Source organism: Panthera leo, chromosome A1, assembly GCF_018350215.1.
Source record: "Panthera leo isolate Ple1 chromosome A1, P.leo_Ple1_pat1.1, whole genome shotgun sequence".
NCBI classification, from domain to species: domain Eukaryota; kingdom Metazoa; phylum Chordata; class Mammalia; order Carnivora; family Felidae; genus Panthera; species Panthera leo.
In genome coordinates, this window is record NC_056679.1 from 377,130 (window position 1) to 397,394 (window position 20,265).

General features: G+C 38.6%; 1 protein-coding gene across 2 annotated transcripts in view; it reads left to right on the top strand.

Moving 5' to 3' along the window:
- Positions 1-969: 969 nt before the first annotated feature.
- Positions 970-20,265, top strand: part of RNF17 (ring finger protein 17) — a 112,544-nt gene continuing 93,248 nt past the window's right edge. For both annotated transcript variants that reach the window (XM_042929185.1, XM_042930026.1), the window contains exons 1-3: positions 970-1,116; positions 3,256-3,350; positions 11,326-11,417. In XM_042929185.1, the coding sequence (XP_042785119.1) occupies positions 987-1,116; positions 3,256-3,350; positions 11,326-11,417 (317 nt within the window). In that variant the 5' untranslated portion in view covers positions 970-986. The remainder of the gene's footprint in view (positions 1,117-3,255; positions 3,351-11,325; positions 11,418-20,265) is intronic.

Genomic DNA, 20,265 nt, shown 5'->3' on the forward strand with positions numbered 1-20,265 from the left:
GAAAGGTAAAGTCCAAACTCCTTAATCCAATATTGAAGACTCCCCAAAATTCTACCCCGATATACCTTCCCCAAAAAGCTCATTTTAAGGAAATTAATGCTCTGACTTAATGGCCTACAAATTAAATTCCAGAGAGGCCACTGCATCTCCCACTTTCCTTTGCTTAAGCCATTCTTTCTCTCTGGAATGCCTGATGTCCTGTTTACTCCTTAAAGTCATACCCAGGTTTTAAGGTCTAATGTAAACCCCTATATCCTCTAGGAAGGCTAGACATCATCTCTTCAGAATGCGGTAATTCTTATTGTCTCTAATCTCCTCTGGCACTTAACACAAGCCACCCCAGCAGAAGTTACCGTTTTAGAGGTAGAGGGCTACATACCTCCCAAGCAGGAACCTGTTAGTTTACAAATGCTTAGCATCCCCAACTGCTCCCAGCAGTGCCTTGTACACCATTAACAACTATTAACGATGACCAGACTTTAGTTTGAAATTGTTAACGGAATCTCCCCACCGGTAGATACTGATAGGTTCTCCACTAAGGCTACTATTAGTCAAGCCCCCACATTTCCAGCACACAGGTTTAGGGCCTCTAGCCCTAATATATTGAGGGAAGAAGGATGACTTCAATACAAAAGATTGTTTTCTACCTGCAAAGTCGACAACAATGTAAGTAATAATACGCGAAATCTGAATTTGAATGCAGTAACAGTGCTACGGGAGTGTGCTTTAGGTAAAAAGCTGAAAGCAAGTGGTCCTTCCCTGACCGCCGGTGGCCTCCTTCCTCAGACTGGACCTGCCCAAGTCCAAGCCGAAAACAGCCACCCCCGCACCTGGAATTCCGGACGCCCCAGCGTGGCAAGCTGAGAAGGCGGGCTAAACTCTTTGATTGGCTATCAGGAGCCGCCTGCCCTGAGGATTGGTCGCTGCCGCAAGGGACGCCGGGACTGGCACGTGGTACCCGTCCTGGGATCCCGAAGGAGGCCGCCATGGCGGCAGTACCTTCGACGGCTTGTTTCAGCCTGTCTGCCTGTCGGCAGATGGGGAGGAAGAGTCGGCCGTGGGGCGCTGCCGAGATTCAGTGCACTCAGTGTGGAAGAAGGGAGTCCCGAGTTTCTGGTGAGGAGACGCCCATGGGGCCCAGCCCCGCCGTGGCCATCTGTCCTCCATAGGCTCTGTCCCAGTCAGGCTGCTGGGCCTGGAGACGGAGAGCAAGGCCTGTCCCGAGGGCTGGGAGCCGAGTGGGCTGGCAGTGTGGGGCGCTGCTCAGTTACAGCAAGGTGGACCTGGAGAACTGTGGCACCGGCCTCCCTGCGTGTCTGCAGCCCACCCTCGGGGCAGCAGAGACGTCCCCTGTGGTCAGGGTGGCTCCGTACCTCTCCGAAGCTTTCTCCGCTTGGCACCTGCTTCTCTCCCTTTTTCACTGATTCTATTAGGGAATGGTGTGTGAGCTCTCTTGAGCGTTAGTTCAAAAACTCCCCCCGGGTTCACAGATTCATGAAAGGGTAGATGTACAAATTTAGCCCATTGTCTTGTGATCAAGAAGTAACCCAATTTGATTTGCTTGTGTAGATTTTGTTGCAGGAGGAGTAACGAGTAGACCACTTTAAAATGTTCCAGGATTAGAAAACAGATTTTTGTCATTGGGAGGGAAGCGTTATCGCTCAGTTTGGCTTAAGGCATTGTTTGGGAAACAGTTCACTCTTTTGGTGCATCTTGTGTTTTTCCTTTGTACATCAAGGGGGGAAATCCACTGCACTCCTATGGATTTAGAATCTGCTCCAGTGAAAACACTTTCAGGTTACTTTAATGTAATTTAAAATGCCTTAGAGTGCTGTCTCTGGCAGGAGTTGTTGAATTTCAAACTGCAGTTGCTGAAAAGTCTTATTACCACTCCAATGACTCCTTAACGTTTATACTTTCATAGTGAAAATCGTTCCTTTTCTCAGTCCCTCCGAGATGGGCTCCATTTGAGAGATGTGAGTGAACCTTTGTAGAAAAAGTTGGTTAGTTGTGTTTTAAGGTGGGGAGCCAAGTTTCTCCTACTCTTTTTATCACAGCTGTCGCATAGAAAATCTCCATTGTTTGAATCAAATAAGCATTACCAGATAAAGTTTACGAACATGACCTTTTAAAATCACTCATGCTTCCATATGTTTGTATTACAATGCTCAGAAATACTAGGTGGTATTTAGGCATATAAAATTGTGGAAGTGCTTTGTAAGCTATGATGTATCACAGATTAGACTGGTACAATATCAGAAATTGTATAAGGATAGAACAGTTAAACAGTTTTGATTTATTTGGCAATATTATCTCTGAAATTTAAATAGAGCTGTAGAATTTAGCTTGGTCATAAACAAGTTTCAGATATTTCACTTGGCTTGCACACTAAAGCTTTTTTATCAAAAGGATGTAATTCTTATAAATCAGCAAGAACACTGTCTTTTGGCAATAAAATATAACTGATTTTATCTAGTGCTTTTCCTTTTTTTCTTACAAAGTGTTTTAAAATGACAACTTTTTGAAGTTACATAGCTAAAACAAATATGTTTACTATGATAAGCTTTAAATTCTATTGACAGCATTAAAATCTTGATATTAGGCTTTCACTCAGGATTATGGTATTTCCCCTCATAAATGCTAGGTTTGTGAAATTATGTGGATCATGTATGTGTGACAGTAGTAGCATCTGGCTTCTGTCAAGTATCTTAGGTCATTGTAAGAGAGAGGTCTTGCCAATGTCTCATATCTGCCCTCCCTGTTCCCTTCACATGATTGGAAATATAAATTAGAGGCAATGGGAACAAATAGAAAGAGTATTGGACTTGGATACAGAACTAGGCTGGAGTCTGGATTATACCATTTAGCCACATCACCAAAAGGTTTATCCATTTCTAAGTTGAATGTAACCTTCCTAAGCCTACTTGGCTGTGATATGTACAAGGATCAAATGAAGTATGTCAGAACATTTTGTATGATTATATACGGTGAATTCGAAGTAGTATCGGTACCAGAAACTAAATTAATGCAAACAATATTACATAGCCCTGCTTGGCTTTCAATTTCACTTTTTCCCTCCTTCAGACTTAATAGCTTCTACTGAATTTTGTTTAACAGGTCCTGCATTTCTAATGAAACTTGATATCTCTTCCCATGTAAGAGTCCCTCTTTTAACTTTTCCCTCTGATTAATGCTGCACATTCAATGCTAACAAACTATAGACAGTTTAATTCACAGCAGAATTTCATTTCATAGGTCACCACCATGAACTTCAATGTGGACATGCTTTTTGTGAACTGTGCTTGTTAATAACTGAAGAATACAACACAATTATATGTCCTGATTGTGAGGTAAGTTTTATCATCTTTCATAGTAAGTATATTATAACCTACTGTTGAAGGTAAAAACGTTAGAGAAAACATACTTCTAGTTGGAACCTGAAATTTTGAATTTTTGCTGCTGAGTCTTAAAGCAGCTTAACAAAAGATAAAGCTTTTTTGATTCGTTTTATAATTGCTAAGAACATTCAAGAAAATACAAAGTTAAAGTTCTACATTCATCAGCCTATATATTTTGACTCTTTTTAAAAATAAGTTTTTAAATTTTAGAGAGAGCAAGTGTGCAAGCAGGGGAGAGGGACAGAGGGAGGGAGAGGGAGAGAGAGAGAATATCTTAAGTAGACTTCACACACAGCATGGAGCCCAATACAGGCTCAGTCCCATGATCCTGGGATCATGACCTGACCTGAAATCAAGGGTCAGATGCTTAACTGACTGAGCTACCCAGGCACCCCTTTGGAGACTTCTGTGGGAAATTGCCTCTTTTTAATTATTTTCATTTATTTTTTTACATTATTTTTAATGTCTATTCATTTTTGAGACAGAGAGAGACAGAGCATGATTGGAGGAGGGGCAGAGAGAGAGGGAGACACAGAATCCAAAGCAGGCTCCAGGCTCCAGGCTCCGAGCTCGGAGATATTAGCACAGAGCTCAATGTGGGGGCTTGAACCCACGAACTGTGAGATCATGACCTGAGCCGAAGTCGGACGCTTAACTGACTAAGCCACTCAGGCACCTGTATTTTTATTTATTTTTTACGTTTATCCTAATTTTTACTGTTTCCAATGATCATTTTTGTTTATTTTTTCAAATTTTTATTTAACTTTTAGTTAACATACAGTTAATATTGGTTTCAGGAGTAGAATCCAGTGATGCATCAATTACATACAACACCCAGTGCTCATCATAACAAGTGCCCTCCCTAATACCCATCCCTCATCTGGCCCTTCCCCCACCCACCTCCCTCCATCAACCATCAGTTCTCTAAGAGTCTCTCATGGTTTGTTTCTCTCTTTTCCCCCATCCCATATGTTCACCTGTTCTGTTTCTTAAGTTCCACATATGAGTGAAATCATGTCGTATTTATCTTCTCTGATTAACTTATTTCACTTAGCATCATGCATGTAGCTCAGTCTGTGTCATTGCATATGGCAAGATTTCATTCTTTTTGATGACTGAGTGATATTCCATAAGAATATCTTTTAACACACACGCACACACACCACATCATCTTTATCCATTCATCAGTTAACGGACATTTGGGCTCTCTCTATAGCTTGGCTATTGTTAATCATGATGCTGTAAACATAGGGGTGCGTGTCCCCCTTCAAATCTGTATTTTTGTGTCCTTTGGGTAAATACCTAGTAGTACAATTTTTGGATCTTAGGGTAGTTCTCTTTTTAACTTTTTGAGGAACCTCTATACTGTTCTCCAGAGCGACTGTACCCGTTTGCAGTCACACCAACAGTCCAAGAGTGTTCCCCTTTCTCTGCATCCTCGCCAACACCTGTTGTTTCTTGTGTTGTTAATTTTACCCATTCTGACAGGTGTGTGGTGGTATCTCATTATGGTTTTGATATATTTCCCTGATGATGAGTGATGTTGAGCATCTCTCCATGTGTCTGTTAGCCATCTGGATGTCTTTTTTGGAAATGTCTATTCATGTCTTCTGCCCATTTCTTAGCTGGATTGTTTGTTTTTTGGATGTTGAGTTTGGTAAGTTCTTTACCAATTTTGGATACTAACCCTTTATCAGATATGTCATTTGCAAATATCTTCTCCTATTCTGTAGGCTGCCTTTTAGTTTTGTAGATTGTTGCCTTCACTGTGCAAAAGCTTTTTATTTTGATGAAGTCCCAATAGTTTATTTTTGCTTTTGTTTCCCTCGCCTCTGGCGACGTATCTGGTAAAAAGTTGCTGTGGCCAAGGTCAAAGAGGTTACTGCCTGTGTTGTCCTCTAGGATTTTGATGGTTTCCTGTCTCACATTTAGGTCTTTCATCCATCTTGAATTTATTTTTGTATATGGTCTTTTTACTTATTTTTAGTGACATATATTCCTTTCAAGTCTCTACCTTTCTTTACCACGCCAATAGCATGCAAGGAAATTTTGAACTCTCCCTGACCCTGAAACTTTGTGTGTCATCGAATTTATATTTGTAGAGATGCCATAGTTTAAAAAGAGAAAACAGTAGCCTGAAGTTAACTTCACAGGCACTAAAAAAGTACAGTTGCACTAGGATTAAAATCTATAGACCCATAATAAAGTAAAATTTAATGAACATCCTTTGCATTTGCTACAAATACAAATGTAGTTCAATTTATATAGTATGTCCCTGGAAAATTGTCTTTTAATCTGTAAATTCTTTTTCTTTTTTTTAGGTTTACTTATTTTGAGAAGGAAAGCATGGGAGTGGGGTGCAGAGAGAGAGAGAGGGAGAGAGAGAATCTCAAGCAGGTTCTACAAGGTCAGAGTGGTCATGATGCAGGGCTTGAACTCATGAATCTTGAAATCATGACCTGAGCCAAAGTCAGACACTTAATCAACTGAGCCACCCAGGCACCCTTTAATCTCTAAATTCTTAATGTTCCACTTGAGATATCAGATGATGAGGATTTGTAGCCATTGTTTTCTGTCAGTGAGACAAACAAGATAGAAGCTGAAGATCTGGAATGCAGTCATAGTTCTGTCACACAAAGCCTGAGTTTCCTCATTCATGAGATGGAAATAATACCTACTTTTCTTATAGGATTGTAAGTGAAATTTGAGTTATGTAAAAGTTCTCTACAAGCTTGAAGACCATTGAAATAAGTGTTATAATCAACCCATGATCATTTAGGTGTGGATTAATTGGTTTGTAGGTTAAACATGGTAAAAAAAAAAAAAAAGAAAAAAAAAAACATACATATATGTAAATTTGTGAAGGTTTGAATTATAATGGAAACATTTACATATTAAAAGATGTCTATTTTGGAATTACATACTTTACAAATTATGGCCTTTATTGTGGGAAATTCCTTTCTCCTGTCCTTTTTTTGACGTTGGGTTCCTCAGATGTGGCTTCACTACATAGTTAAAGGGGAGCCTAGTTCCTGTGGTTGTAATGGAAGATCCCTGACAGATTCAGTCTTGTGGTGGGAAAGGGAATAAACAGGCAACTGGAACTGTCTCTGCTTATATCCATCCTGTTATAATACTCAAAAAAACAGAGACATTTATTAGAACAGTAACCTTTCCCTTTTTTGGCAAATGATTTCATGCTTAGTGTCTTAAATCATTATACTTGTATTATTTTGAATAACATTTACCTGAATGTTTATGGTACATTTACAAATGCTAGTTTTGATTTTATGGTTATGATAAATCTATTTTGTATCATTTTAACTAGTTCTGACTCTTACTTCAGGAGATCTGTTTCATCCTTCCCCTTTCTCCTCTTGTGCTTTTAGCCCAGGGAATTGACAAGGGACTATAATCAGATTCTTCACATGCGCTAAAGCTGATCCTTATTTAAGGGAGTCCCTTCAAGAAACCTTCCTGAAATTGTTACCACTCTTTTTTAATTTTTGAGAGAGAGAGAGAAAAAATGAGCAGAGGAGGGTAGAAAGAGAGGGAGACACAGAATCCAAAGCAGGCTCCAGGCTCCAAGCTGTCAGCACAGAGCTGGACACAGGGCTCAAACTCACAAACTGTGAGATCATGACCTGAGCCAAAGTCGGACGCTTAACTGACTGAGCCATCCAGGTGCCCTGTTACCACTCTTTTATTAGTTTTTAAAATTTAGATTTTTGCTTATATCTAATATTTATTTTGAATAGGAGAATGAACTAGTTTAAATTAGTAAAAAGACTGAATTTATAGACTGTTTGAGTAGTCTATAATGTAGTTTATTATTTTTATATTACATGCTCTTTTCTAAAAAGTAAGATTTAAATACTTATGTTCACATTAAGTTTATATTTATGATTTATCTTTAATGTTGAAGGCCTAGGTATTTAAGCCTAAAATGATTCTATTCCGGATTAATAGATATACTTGTGTTCTTATTTCTGAGTTTGGGTAAACATGAATTTATCTACCGGTATTTTTTTTTTTAAGAGAGAGAGAAGGAGTGGGGGAGAGGGGCAGAGGGAGAAAGAATCTTAAGCAAACTCTACACTCAGCCCCAATGTGGGGCTCAGTCCCATGACCCTGGGATCATGACCTGAGCCAAAATCAAGAGTTGGACACTCAGCTGACTGAGCCACCCAGGCACCCCTATCTACCAGTCTTTATCTTTCATAGTTGTATGGTTTTTGATAACATTGGTTCTTTGCTTTTGATTGATATTAATGGTTACTTCATAAGCATTCTACATTTTGCACAGCAAGATGGCAGATTTTGTTCATAAGATCATACTTAGGTATCATTCCAGAAATACTGACATTGTATTGATCTATTGGACCGGAGTCCAAAAATATACCGTGTGAGAAGGGAAGGATAAGTTTTCTAATCAATAGATAATTACTATCTATTACCAGTCCCATGTGGATTAGAAATGTTAACATGCAAATTAAACATTTAAACTAAAAGAAAGTACAGATAATTGCATAATCTTGGATGGGGAAGCCTTGTTAAAACCTATCACTGAAAGCAGAAACCATAAAAGAAATACTGGCTAAATTTGACTGCATTGTTTCATTTAAAGGCAGCAAAAACAAGCAAAAAACTCACCACAAATAGCAAACTGAGGGTTGCTGGAGGGGAGGTGGGTAGGGGGACGGTTTAAATGGGTGATGGGTACTGAGTATAATATGTAAGTGATAAATCACTAAATTCTACACCTGAGGCCAATATTAACACTGTTTTAACTAACTGGAATCTAAAAACTTGAAACTAAAAAAAAAAACCAGTGATAATTACATAATTTTTATTTTATTTTTTTTTTTTTTAACGTTTATTTATTTTTGAGACAGAGAGAGACAGAGCATGAACGGGGGAGGGTCAGAGACAGAGAGGGAGACACAGAATCTGAAACAGGCTCCAGGTTCTGAGCTGTCAGCAGAGAGCCTGATGCGGGGCTTGAACTCACGAACCGGGAGATCATGACCTGAGCCGAAGTCGGACGCTTAACCCACTGAGCCACCCAGGCGCCCCTCTAATTACATAATTTTTTTAAAAATGACAAGCTGTGAGGGTCGGGGAGAGAACCTGTTTTATATAACAAGTTAAGAATCTGTATACAATTTTAAAATCTTTTAGGTCAGTTGTATTTAATATTTTCTTAAATTTTCTGGAAGAGGTGTCCTCTCAAATCTGTTGATAGTAACATTAATCTCCTAACTGTGAAATGCTAAACCAAAGGGGGATAAGTGAATAGGCATATAGAAATTAAGGTTTTAGCTGCCAGTTTGGGGGTGGGATATTCTCAAAAAATAACTTTCAGTCCAATGTGTTGTGTTAATAGTAACACTTTTTCAGGATGCCTGGGTGGCTCAGTTGGTTCAGTGTTCAATTCTTGATTTTGGCTTAGGTCATGATTTCACGGTTCATGAGATGGAGCCCCAAGCTGATAGCAAAGAGCCTGCTTAGAATATTTCTCTCTCTTTCTCTCTCTTTCTCTCTCTCTCTCTCTCTCTTTCTCTCTCTTTCTCTCTCTTTCTCTCTCTTTCTCTCTCTTTCTCTCGAGCTGACGTTCGAGCCCCGCGTCAGGCTTTGTGCTGACAGCTCAGAGCCTGGAATTGCTTCAGATTCTGTGTCTCCCTCTCTCTCTGCCCCTCCCCTGCTCATGCTCTGTCTCTCTCTGTCTCAAAAATAAACAAAACATTAAAAAAAAAAATTGAGTTCCCCTTTAATAGCAAACAGTTGGGGCCGCCTGGGTGGCTCAGTCGTTTTAAGTGTCTGACTTAGGCTGAGGTCTGATCTCACAGCTCCTGAGTTCAAGCCCTGTGTAGGGCTCTGTGCTGACAGCCCAGAGCCTGGAACCTGCTTAGGATTCTGTGTCTCCCTCTCTCTCTGCCCCTCACTTGCTTGCTCACTCTTTCTCTCTCTCAAAAATAAATAAAACATTAAAAAAAAATTTAATAGCAAACAATGAGTATAGCTAATTTATAGACCTTAGCTGGCTTTTGAACATTGGCCGATATCCTGCAATTACTTTTAATGGCTATGTAACAAACCATTGTACATAAGTTCTGTAATTATTTACTAATACCTTTATTATAAACATTTAAGTGGTTTTGAAAAATTTTCACTATACCTCTAAAATTTTTTTAATATTTATTTGTTTTTGAGAGAGAGACAGAGTGTGAGCAGGGGGAGGGGGCAGAGAGAGAGACAGAGAGAGAATCTGAAGCAGGCTCCAGGCTCTGAACTGTCAGTGCAGAGCCCCACGCAGGGCTTGAACCCATGAACTGCGAGATCATGACCTGAGCTGAAGTCAGATGCTTAACCAACTGAGTTACCCAGGCACCCCAATTTTTCACTATATCTGTATATAATTCTTCAAAACCACCCCTCCCCAAAAAATTCTGAGCCAGTTCTGTTAATTTCTAACTCCAAAACAAATTAATGTTTGAATTTGTCATATTTACTTTAATGTTTGGCATTTTGATGGGCGAGAAGTAGTTATTTTCTTACTTTAAACTGTAATTCCCTGACTACTAGTGAAATAGAGCACCCTCATATGTTGACTCCAGGCTTCCCTTTTGGGAGAATCTTTAATAGATCCTGAAATATACTTTGGATATTTCCCTTTTGAATTGTTTTTTTTCCCTAACTTGTAAGAAGAGTTCATGTGATAGGGATATTAATATCTTATTCTGTATATCTTAACTATTTTCTACCAGTCTTTCACTTTTTATTACATTTAGCCTTTCAGAAATGTTTCTTTTACTTGTTTTCCTCCTCTTTAATGGTCTGGGTTTTAATTAGACCTTTCTATTTCAGAGTTATATATGTATTATATATGCTCATTTAATTTTATGATACATATCTAAATATTTTATAATAGGTGATGTTAGGTGGGTGTATAACATCATTCTTCAAAATGATTAGCTGACTTTCTCACACTACTTGTTGAATAATCCTTCCTCTTTTTATTTATTTTTTAGTTTTTAATGTTTATTTTTTAGACAGAGACAGAGCATGAATGGGGGAGGGTCAGAGAGAGGGAGACACAGAATCTGAAGCAAGCTCTAGGTTCCGAGCTGTCAGCACAAAGCCTGATGTGGGCTTGAACTCACAGACTGAGATCATGACCTGAGCCGAAGTTGGATGCTCAACCGACTGAGCCACTCAGGCACCCCTCCTTCCTCTTTTTAATTGAAATGCCCCTTGTATTCTGTATTAAGTTTCCATATATATATGGATCTGTTTCAAGGCTCTATTCTACTCATTTATTGTGCCAGTACCTTAGCATTTTAATTACATTAGCTTTATTATCTGGTGGGATAAATAAATCTCTGCTGAATGATATGTTGAAATTTTTGTAATTCTCACATAATATATTTTCCATATGAACTGTAGAATTGTATTAATTTTATATTAGATGTATTTAAGGATATTAAATCTTTGTCTCCAGGAGCTGGACATTATTCATTTATTCTGTTCTTGTTTTACGATCCCCAATAAATTCATTTTCTTTTGTTAGAACTTACTTTTTTCTTACTAAATTTATTCTTAAATATAATTGTAGAGTTTGAACATAACTTGAGATGTCATTGTGAATATTTTAGAGTAGATTTTAAAAGTATCATTACAGCTATTTCCTTTAGAATTGTGGTAGAATTAAGCATTTTAATTAATGTTCTGTTTAATTAATAGTTGCCAAAATTAGATTTCTTCAAATATTAAAATAGGGTAAAAGCATCATACATGAACAGTTTTTTTCTTTGATTTAAAGAGAATCTTTAAGATTATCAACTTTATCTATGAATGGCACACTAGTTGTTTGAATTCCAGATAAACAGAATTTGTTGAATGACTTTGTTTTTATTCTTGTCCTAAGGTTGCTACAACTATAAATATGAGACAAGGATACTACCCAGCAGATGGATGTATTAAAGAAGATTCTTTTATAGAAAAACTGAAGCCTAAAAAGTATGTTCTATATGCACTTATTTTAGTATTTAAATTTCATGTATTTCTGAAAGGATAATTTTAGCATCATTTGTAAAATGTCATTCTTACATCAGTGTTTCTACCCCATTGTTTATAGAGTGTTCTTTATCTGTTTTACATTTTTTTGAGTATAGTTGACATACAACATTACATCATTTTCAAAACAGTGATTCAACTTCTCTATATGTTATGCTATGCTCACCACAAGTGTAGCTACCATCTGTCAGCATACAGCACTATTACAGTATCATTGATTATATTCCCTGTGCTGTTCCTTTATTCCAGTGACTTACTAATTCCATAACTGGAAGCCTGTATCTCCCGTGTAGAGTGCTCTTTTATAATTTGTCTTAGCTGTTAATGGAATGGACAAACTCCTACAGAAGCAACATTAATTTGTCCTTATTTAAAGTGGCGGGGAAAAAGAATGCAAGATAAAGCTGAGAGTATCATTCTAGCAAAAGTTATTGTGGTACTGGCTGATAGTAAGATGTGGTTAAATAACCTATTTCTGTATTGATTCTTAAGTATCACGAGTATGATAGAGTGGAGGACTTTGGAAAGAGATGGTTTGAGAGGTGATTGATAAAATGAAAAGTGGTAACTTGGAGATTCTTTTATTTTTCCTTTCTTCCATAAGACTGTGTGTGTGTGTGTGTGTGTATGTGTGTGTGTGTGTGTGTGTGTTAGTAACGTAGAGATTTTTTTCTCAGTTGGTAATGCAGAGATTTTTTAAAAACATATCTCACCCAGCTGGAAACCAGCACCTGAGTTATTATTTATTGCACTTATTTATTTATATATGTCTTCTGTTAGTCTATAAGCCCCTATAAGGGCATGGACCACATTTTATTGCTTTCTACATCCCTGGTGCCAAACACAGTAAACATGTAATAAATGTTGTGTTAGATGAAATACCGTGGTATTTTGACACTTGTTAGATTTTTCCATGTTTCAGTCCTCTAAGTTTACTTTTATGGTTGACTATGGAATGGATCAATGTGAAAAAATAATAAAGTTTTACTTTGCAACTTTATGAGAGTTAAAGATACTTATTAATTCGCTGAGACCCTACTCAGATGGTAATTATATTTTTGTATAAGTTTAACTTTTTAAAGCATATTTAATGTGGTCATAAATTATGTGGGAAATAAGAGAAATACAGGAAACCCTTAAGGAATGATTTCATTTGAAACCTGTCTTTTTTTTTTTTTTTTTTTTTTATTAAGTTAGCTAACATACGGTGTAGTCTTGGCTTCAGGAGTAGATTCTTGTGATTCATCACTTACACACAACACCCAGTGCTCATCCCAACAAGTGCCCTCCTCAATGCCCATCACCCATTTTTCCCACCCACCCAACCTGTGCCCCCATCAACCCTTAGTTCTCTGTATTTAACAGTCTCTTATGGTTTGTGTCCCTCCCTGCTTGTATCTTATTTTTCCTTCCCTTCCCCTATGGTCATCTGTTAAGTTTCTCAAATTCCACTTATGAATGAAAACATATGATATCCGTCTTTCTACGACTGGTTTACTTCACTTAGCATAATACCCTCCAGTTCCATCCATGTAGTTGGAAATAGCAAAAATTCATCTCTGAATAGTACTCCATTGTGTATATATACCACATCTTCTTTATCCCTTCATCAGTTGATGGGCATTGGGCTCTTTCCTTAATTTGGTTATTGTTGATAGCGCTACTATAAACACTGGGGTGCTTGTGCCGTTTTGAATCAGCGCTCCTGTATCCTCTGGATAAATTCCTAGTGGTGCAATTTCTTCATCGTGGGGTAATTCTATTTTTTGTTTTTTGAGGAACCTCCACACTGTTTCCCAGTTTGCATTCCCACCAGCAGTGCAAGAGGGTTCCCCTTTCTCCACATCCTCACCAACATCTGTTGTTTCTGGAGTTGTTAATTTTAGCCACTCTGGCGTGAGGGGGTATTTAAATGTGGTTTTGATTTGTATTTCCCTGGTGATGAGCAATGTTGACCATCTTTTCATGTGTCTTTCTGCAATCTGGATGTCTTCTTCAGAAAAATGTCTATTCATGTCTTCTGCCCATTTCTTCACTGGATGGTGTTTCAGGTGTTGAGTTTGGTAAGTTCTTTATAGGTTTTTGATACTAATCCTGTATCTGATGTGTCATTTGCAGATATCTTCTCCCATTCCATGGGTTGTCTTTTAGTTTTGCTGATTTTTTCCTTTGCTGTGCAGAAGCTTTTTATCTTGATGAGGTCCCAATACTTCATTTTTGCTTTTGTTTCCCTTGCCTCCAGAGACATGTCAAGTAAGAAGTTGGTGTAGCCGAGGTCAAAGAGGTTGCTGCCTGTTTTCTCCTCTAGGATTTTGATGGTTTCCTGTCTCACATTTAGGTCTTTCATCTATTTTGAATTTATTTTTGTGTATGATGTAAGAAAGTAGTCTAGTTTCATTCTTCTGCATCTTACTGTCTAGTTCTCTCAGCACCATTTGTTAAAGAGACTGTCTTTTTTCCATTGGATATATTTTCCTGCTTTGTTGAAAATTAGTTGACCATATATTAGTGGGTCCGTGTCTGGGTTCTGTATTCTATTCCACTGGTCTATGTGTCTATTTTTATGCCAATACCATATTTCCTTGATAATTACAGTTTGTAATACAGGCTAAAGCCTGGGATTGTGATGCCTCCAGCTTTGGTTTTCTGTTTCAATATTACTTTGGCTACTCGGGGTCCTTTGTGGTTCCATACAAATTTTAGGATTGTTTGTTCTAGCTCTGTGAAGAATGCTGATGTTATTTTGATAGGGACTGCATTGAATATATAGATTGATTTGGATAGTATTGACATTTTAACAATATTTGTTCTTCCAATCCATTTACATGGAATGTTTTTCCATTTCTTTGTGTCTCCTTCATTTTCCTTCGTAAGCTTTCTATAGTTTTCAGCATACATATCTTTTGCATCTTTGATTAGGTTTATTCCTAGGTATTTTATGGTTCTTGGTGCAATTGTAAATGGAATCAATTCCTTGAATCTCTTTCTGTTGCTTCATTATTGGTGTATAGAAATGCAGTCAATTTCTGTATATTTTATATCCTGCAATTCTGCTGAATTCATGTATCAGTTCTAGCAATTTTGGGGTGGAATCTTTCGTGTTTTCCATGTAGAGTATCATGTCATCTGGAGAGAATGAAAGTGTGATTTCTTTGCCAGTTTTGGAGGCCTTTTATTTCTTTGGGTTGTCTGATTGCTGAGGCTAGGACTACCAACACCATGTTAAACAAACACTGATGCAAGTGGACATCCCTGTCGTGATCCTGATCTCAGGGGAAAAGCTCTCAGTTTTTCCCCATTGAGGATGATATAGCTGTGGGCCTTTCGTATATGGCTTTTATGACATTAAGGTATGTTCCTTCTATCCCTACTTTCTTGAGGGTTTTTATTAAGAAAGGGATGCTGTATTTTGTCAAATGCTTTTTCTGCATTTGTTGACAGGATCCTATGGTTCTCACCCTTTCTTCTATTAATGTGGTGTATCATGTTGATTGATTTGCAAATATTGAACCAGCTCTGCAGCCCAGGAATGAATCCCACTTGATCATGGTGAATAATTCTTTTAATATACTGTTGAATTTGATTTGCTGGTATCTTGTTGAGAAATTTTGCATCCATCTTTATCAGGGATTTTAGACTATAATTCTCCTTTTTAGTGAAGTCTTTATCTGGTTTGGGAATCAAGGTAATGCTGGCTTCATAAAATGAGTCTGGAAGCATTCCTTCTGTTTCTATTTTCGGAACAGCTTAAAAAGTGTAGGTATTAACTCTTCTTTAATGCCTGGTAGAATTCCTCTGGGAAGCCATCTGGTCCTGGACTCTTATTTGTTGGGAGATTTTTGATAACCCGTTCAATTTCTCTGCTGGTTATGGGTCTGTTCAAATTTTTTGTTTCTTCCCATTTGCATTTTGGTAATCTGTGAGTGTTTAGTAATTTTTCCATTTCTTCCAGTTTGTCTAGTTTGTTGGCATATAATTTTTCATAGTATTCTCTAATAATTCTTTGTATTTCTGTGATATTGGTTGTGATCTCTCCTTTCATTTGTGATTTTATCTATTTGGATCCTCTCTATTTTCTTTTTGAGACGTCCGACTAGGGATTTATCAATTTTGTTTATTCTTTCAAAAAACCAGCTCTTAGATTCATTGATCTATTCTACTGTTTTCTTGGATTTTATATTGTTTATTTCTGCTTCAATCTCTATTTCTCTTCTTCTGCTGTCTTTTTAAATTTTTTTTTTCAACGTTTTTTATTTATTTTTGGGACAGAGAGAGACAGAGCATGAACGGGGGAGGGGCAGAGAGAGAGGGAGACACAGAATCGGAAACAGGCTCCAGGCTCCGAGCCATCAGCCCAGAGCCTGACGCGGGGCTCGAACTCACGGACCGTGAGATCGTGACCTGGCTGAAGTCGGACGCTTAACCGACTGCGCCACCCAGGCGCCCCATCTTCTTCTGCTGTCTTTGAGCTTTCTTTGCTTCTGTCTTTCTAGTTCCTTTAGGTGTGAGGCTAGGTTGTGTATTTGGGACTTTTCTTGCCTCTTCAGATAGGCCTGGATTGCAATGTATTTTCCTCTTAGGACTGCCTTTGCTCCATCCCAAAGGGTTTGGACTGTCATGTTTTCATTTTCATTTGTTTCCATATATTTTTTTCATTTCTTCTTTAATTGGTTAACCCATTCATTCTTTAGTAGGGTGTTCTTTAATCTCCATGTATTTGGAGGCTTTCCAAATTTTTTCTTGCGGTTGATTTCAAGTTTTTTAACGTTTGTGATCTGAAAATATGCATGGTGTGATCTCAATCCTTTTATATTGGTTGGGGGCTGTTTTGTGACCCAGTATATGATCTGTTTTAGATAATGTTTCATGTACATTCAAGAAGAATGTGTATTCTGCTGCTTTTGGATGAAAGTTCTGAATGCATCTGTTAAGTACATTTGGTCTAATGTGTCGTTCAGAGCCTTACAGTTTCCTTACTGATTTTCTGTCTGGATAATCTACCCATTGTTGTAAGTGGAGTATTGAAGTCCCCTACAATCACAGTATTACTATCTATACATTTATTTATGTTTGTGATTAATTGATATATATATTTGGAGGCTTCCACGTTGGGGCTACAAGCATTTACATTTGTTAGCTTTTCTTGATAGATAGACCCCTTAATTATGATGTAATGCCCTTCTTCTTTTCTTGTTACAGTCTTTGTTTTAAAATCTAGTTTGTCTGATATAAATATAGCTACTTTGGCTTTCTTTTGCCATCCAGAGCATGATAGATGGTTCTCCATGCCCTCACTTTCAATCTGCAGGTATCCTCAGGTCTAAAATGAGTCTCTTGTAGGCAGCATGTAGATGGATCGATCTTCTTTTTTTCCTTTTTTTTTTTTTAAATCCATTCCGATACCCTGTGTCTTTTGATTGAGGCATTTAGTCCATTTACATTCTGAGTTATTATTGAAAGATATGAACTTAGTGCCACTGTGTTATCCCTAGATTTCGTACTTGTGGTGATGTCTCTGGTCCTTCATAGTCTTTGCTGCTTTCCACTCATATAGTCCCCCTTAGGATCTCCTGCAGGGCTGGTTTAACGGTCATGAACTCCTTCAGTTTTTGTTTGTCTGGGAAAGCCTTTATCTTTCCTTCTATTCTGAATGACAGGCTTGCTGGATAAAGGATTCTTGGCTGCATATTTTTCCTGTTCAGCACATTGAAAATTTCGTGCCACTCCCTTCTGGCCTGCCAAGGTTCAGTGGACAGGTCTGCTACTACCCTTATGTGTCTACCCTTGTAGGTTGAGGCCCATTTGTCCCTAGCTGCTTTCAGAATTCTCTCTTTATCTTTATATTTTGCCAGTTTCACTATATGTCATGGTGTTGACCTGTTTTTGTTGATTTTGAAGGGAGTTCTTTGTGCTTCTTGGACTTGGATGTCTGCTTCCTTCCCCAGATTAGGGAAGTTCTCAGCTATAATTTGTTCAAATAAATCTTCTGCCCCTTTCTCTCTCTAATCTTCTTCTGGAACTCCTATGATACAGATATTATTTTGTTTCATTGAATCACTTAGGTCTCTAATTCTCCCTCATTGTCTAGTAATTTTCTTTCCCTCTTTTTTTGAGATTTATCATTTTACATAATTTTATCTATTTTGCCTACTCTCCCCTCTTCTTTTTCCATCTTCCCTGTCACTGCATCTATTTTATTTTGGATCTCATTTATAGCATTTATTAATTCATCATGACTGTTTCTTAGGTCTTTGATCTCTGTAGCAGTAGATTCTCTGCTGTCTTCTATGCTTTTTTTTCAAGCCCAGCTATTAGTCTTATGACTGTTATTCTAAATTCCTGTTCATATATATTGTTTATATCTGTTTTGAGCAATTCTGGCTGTCATTTCTTCCTGGTATTTCTTTTGAGGAGAATTCTTCCATTTCATCATTTTGGCTAGGTTTGTGTCTTTTACATGTTTTAATAGCTTGTTATGTGTCCTGTAACTGTGAGAACTGCTATATTAAAAAGGGGTGGGTGATGGGTATTGAGGAGGGCACCTTTTGGGATGAGCACTGGGTGTTGTATGGAAACCAATTTGACAATACATTTCATATATTGGAAAAAAAAAAAGGGGTCATACACTATCCAGGGCCTGGCCTTCAGGAGGTGTTTTTAGAGTGTGTTGGTGCACTCTGTTGTTGTGTATTTGGCTGCTCTACTCCACTGATCAGTCTTCTACAAAGCTCCTCCTTACTCATCGTGGTGGATTGTTTAGACCTTCTGACAGGTGTGCTTTGATTTTTCGTTGAAGTAACCCTGAAAGAAAGGAAAGGGAAGGGGACCTGATCCCATAGAAAGAGAAAAATGAAAGGGGAAAAAGAAAAAAACAAAAACAAAAAAAACAAGCAGAGAATCAGAGAAACTATAAGTCTTAATCCAGAGAAAGAGAAAGGAAAATAAAGAAGGAGATCTAGAAAAGGTGTAAAAAGAATAAAAATGCCTGATTACACAAAGAAACAAAGCAGAGAAAGAACAAGAAGAAAATTTATATATATACATTAAGAATTGACCAAAAATCAAATCTGAAAGTATGAACCTGATTCCAAAGGAAAAAAAGAAGAGAATATAAAGAAAAAGAAGAGAGAAGAGAAGGAAAGGAAGAGAAGAGGGGGAAAAAAAGAGCAACAGACTAACATACAAAATCACAGGACAGGGGCATCTGGGTGTCTCAGTGAGTTAAGCATCCAACTTTGGCTCAGGTCATGATCTCATGGCTCCTGAGTTCGAGCCCTGCATCAGGCTCTGTGCTAACAGCTTGGAGCCTGCTTCAGATTCTGTGTCTCCCTCTCTCTCTGCCCCTCTCCCACTCGTGCTCTGCCTCTCTCTCAAAAATAAGACCGTTGTCTGTTGGTATCTGGGACCAGTGACTGTGCTGGTCTGGAGGAGAGGTCAGCTACCTGCTTTGGGTCAGTCTCGCTCCAGTAGATAAGCAGTTGCCAGGCACGGAGGGGTGGGGTTTAGTGTAAGCGGGTCCTGCTCCATGGGGGCCACTGTCCTGTTCCCTGAAGCCCCACTGTGTTGATGATGGGGAGAAAAATGGTGACACCCCAGTCTCTCCTCCCCAGACCAGGAGTCTCAAACTATGCTGTTAAGGCAGCCCTTACAGGGTAGCATGGGCAGTGGGCTTGTCCGCTCCACAGTTGTCCCACGCCTCCTAGGTGGTTGGCTTGGATTCAAAACCTGATGTCTTAAAGGATCCCACACCATGAAGACCTAGTTCTGGGGTAGTGCTGCTCTGCCCTGCCAATGTGGCTAGCACCTTCAGGATCTTTTGTCCTTGGAAGGGCAACATACCCTCTTTCCACAGCACTCAAGGGAGGGGGCTGTTCTCTCCCAATGCACCCCTGAGATTGCTACCAGGCCCGGGGACCGGCTTCTCTCCCCACTAGCACATGCACATGCACATGGTCTGGAGAGTCATGCACTTTTGAAATCTCCATTCTTCAGCTCCTAAGGCTGTTTGCAGAGTAGAGACTGGTACTCTCCGTGTTTCTCGTTCCCCAGTCCGTGGTCCGGAGAGGTTTTTTTCTTGTCCTAACACAAAACCACAATCCATAGCTTCTCTTTCTCTCCCTTTCGTCTCTGTACATAAAGGGATCCCTCCCCTCCATGCCCATGCTATTTTATGTCCCCCAATTTGCATACACACACCTCTGTCCCACCAAACTATCTCCTTCCACCTGTGGAGATTTTTCTGTCATTCCCCAGATGGATTTCCTGTGTGTTCCAAGTGTTCTGACCTCAATACAGCTGTGTTTGAGGGAGGAGGGAAATCCTGGTCCCCCTACTTCTCCACCATCTTAACTTCTTAAAACCTTTCCGTTTTGTTAATGGCACTGAGCATCTGTAAATCACTCTGGTTCCTCATATTCCATCCAGTTTGTCTCCTGTAAACTCTAACTTCCACAGTATCTTCCATATTCATAATTTATCTTTCATTTCTACTTAGTCTTTTTTGACTCCCTTCTTAGTACATCCATACTCTTCCCTGCTCCATGCTTCTTCATTACCTATCTAAATAAAATCCAAAATTTTTTAGACTTAGCATTCATAGTCTTTCACATGACTGCTGCAGCTTCTCTGTCTGGACTTCAACGGGTACTTCAACAGAAACCAAAAGAATAGTTATCTCTGTAGGTAGTAAACCACTTAGCTAAAGTCTGGCAACTGGGTATTGAGAGAACCAGTGGAACTCTGGCTTACTGAGTACCAACGCCTATATTTGTATTCCTCCAGGCATTTCCTC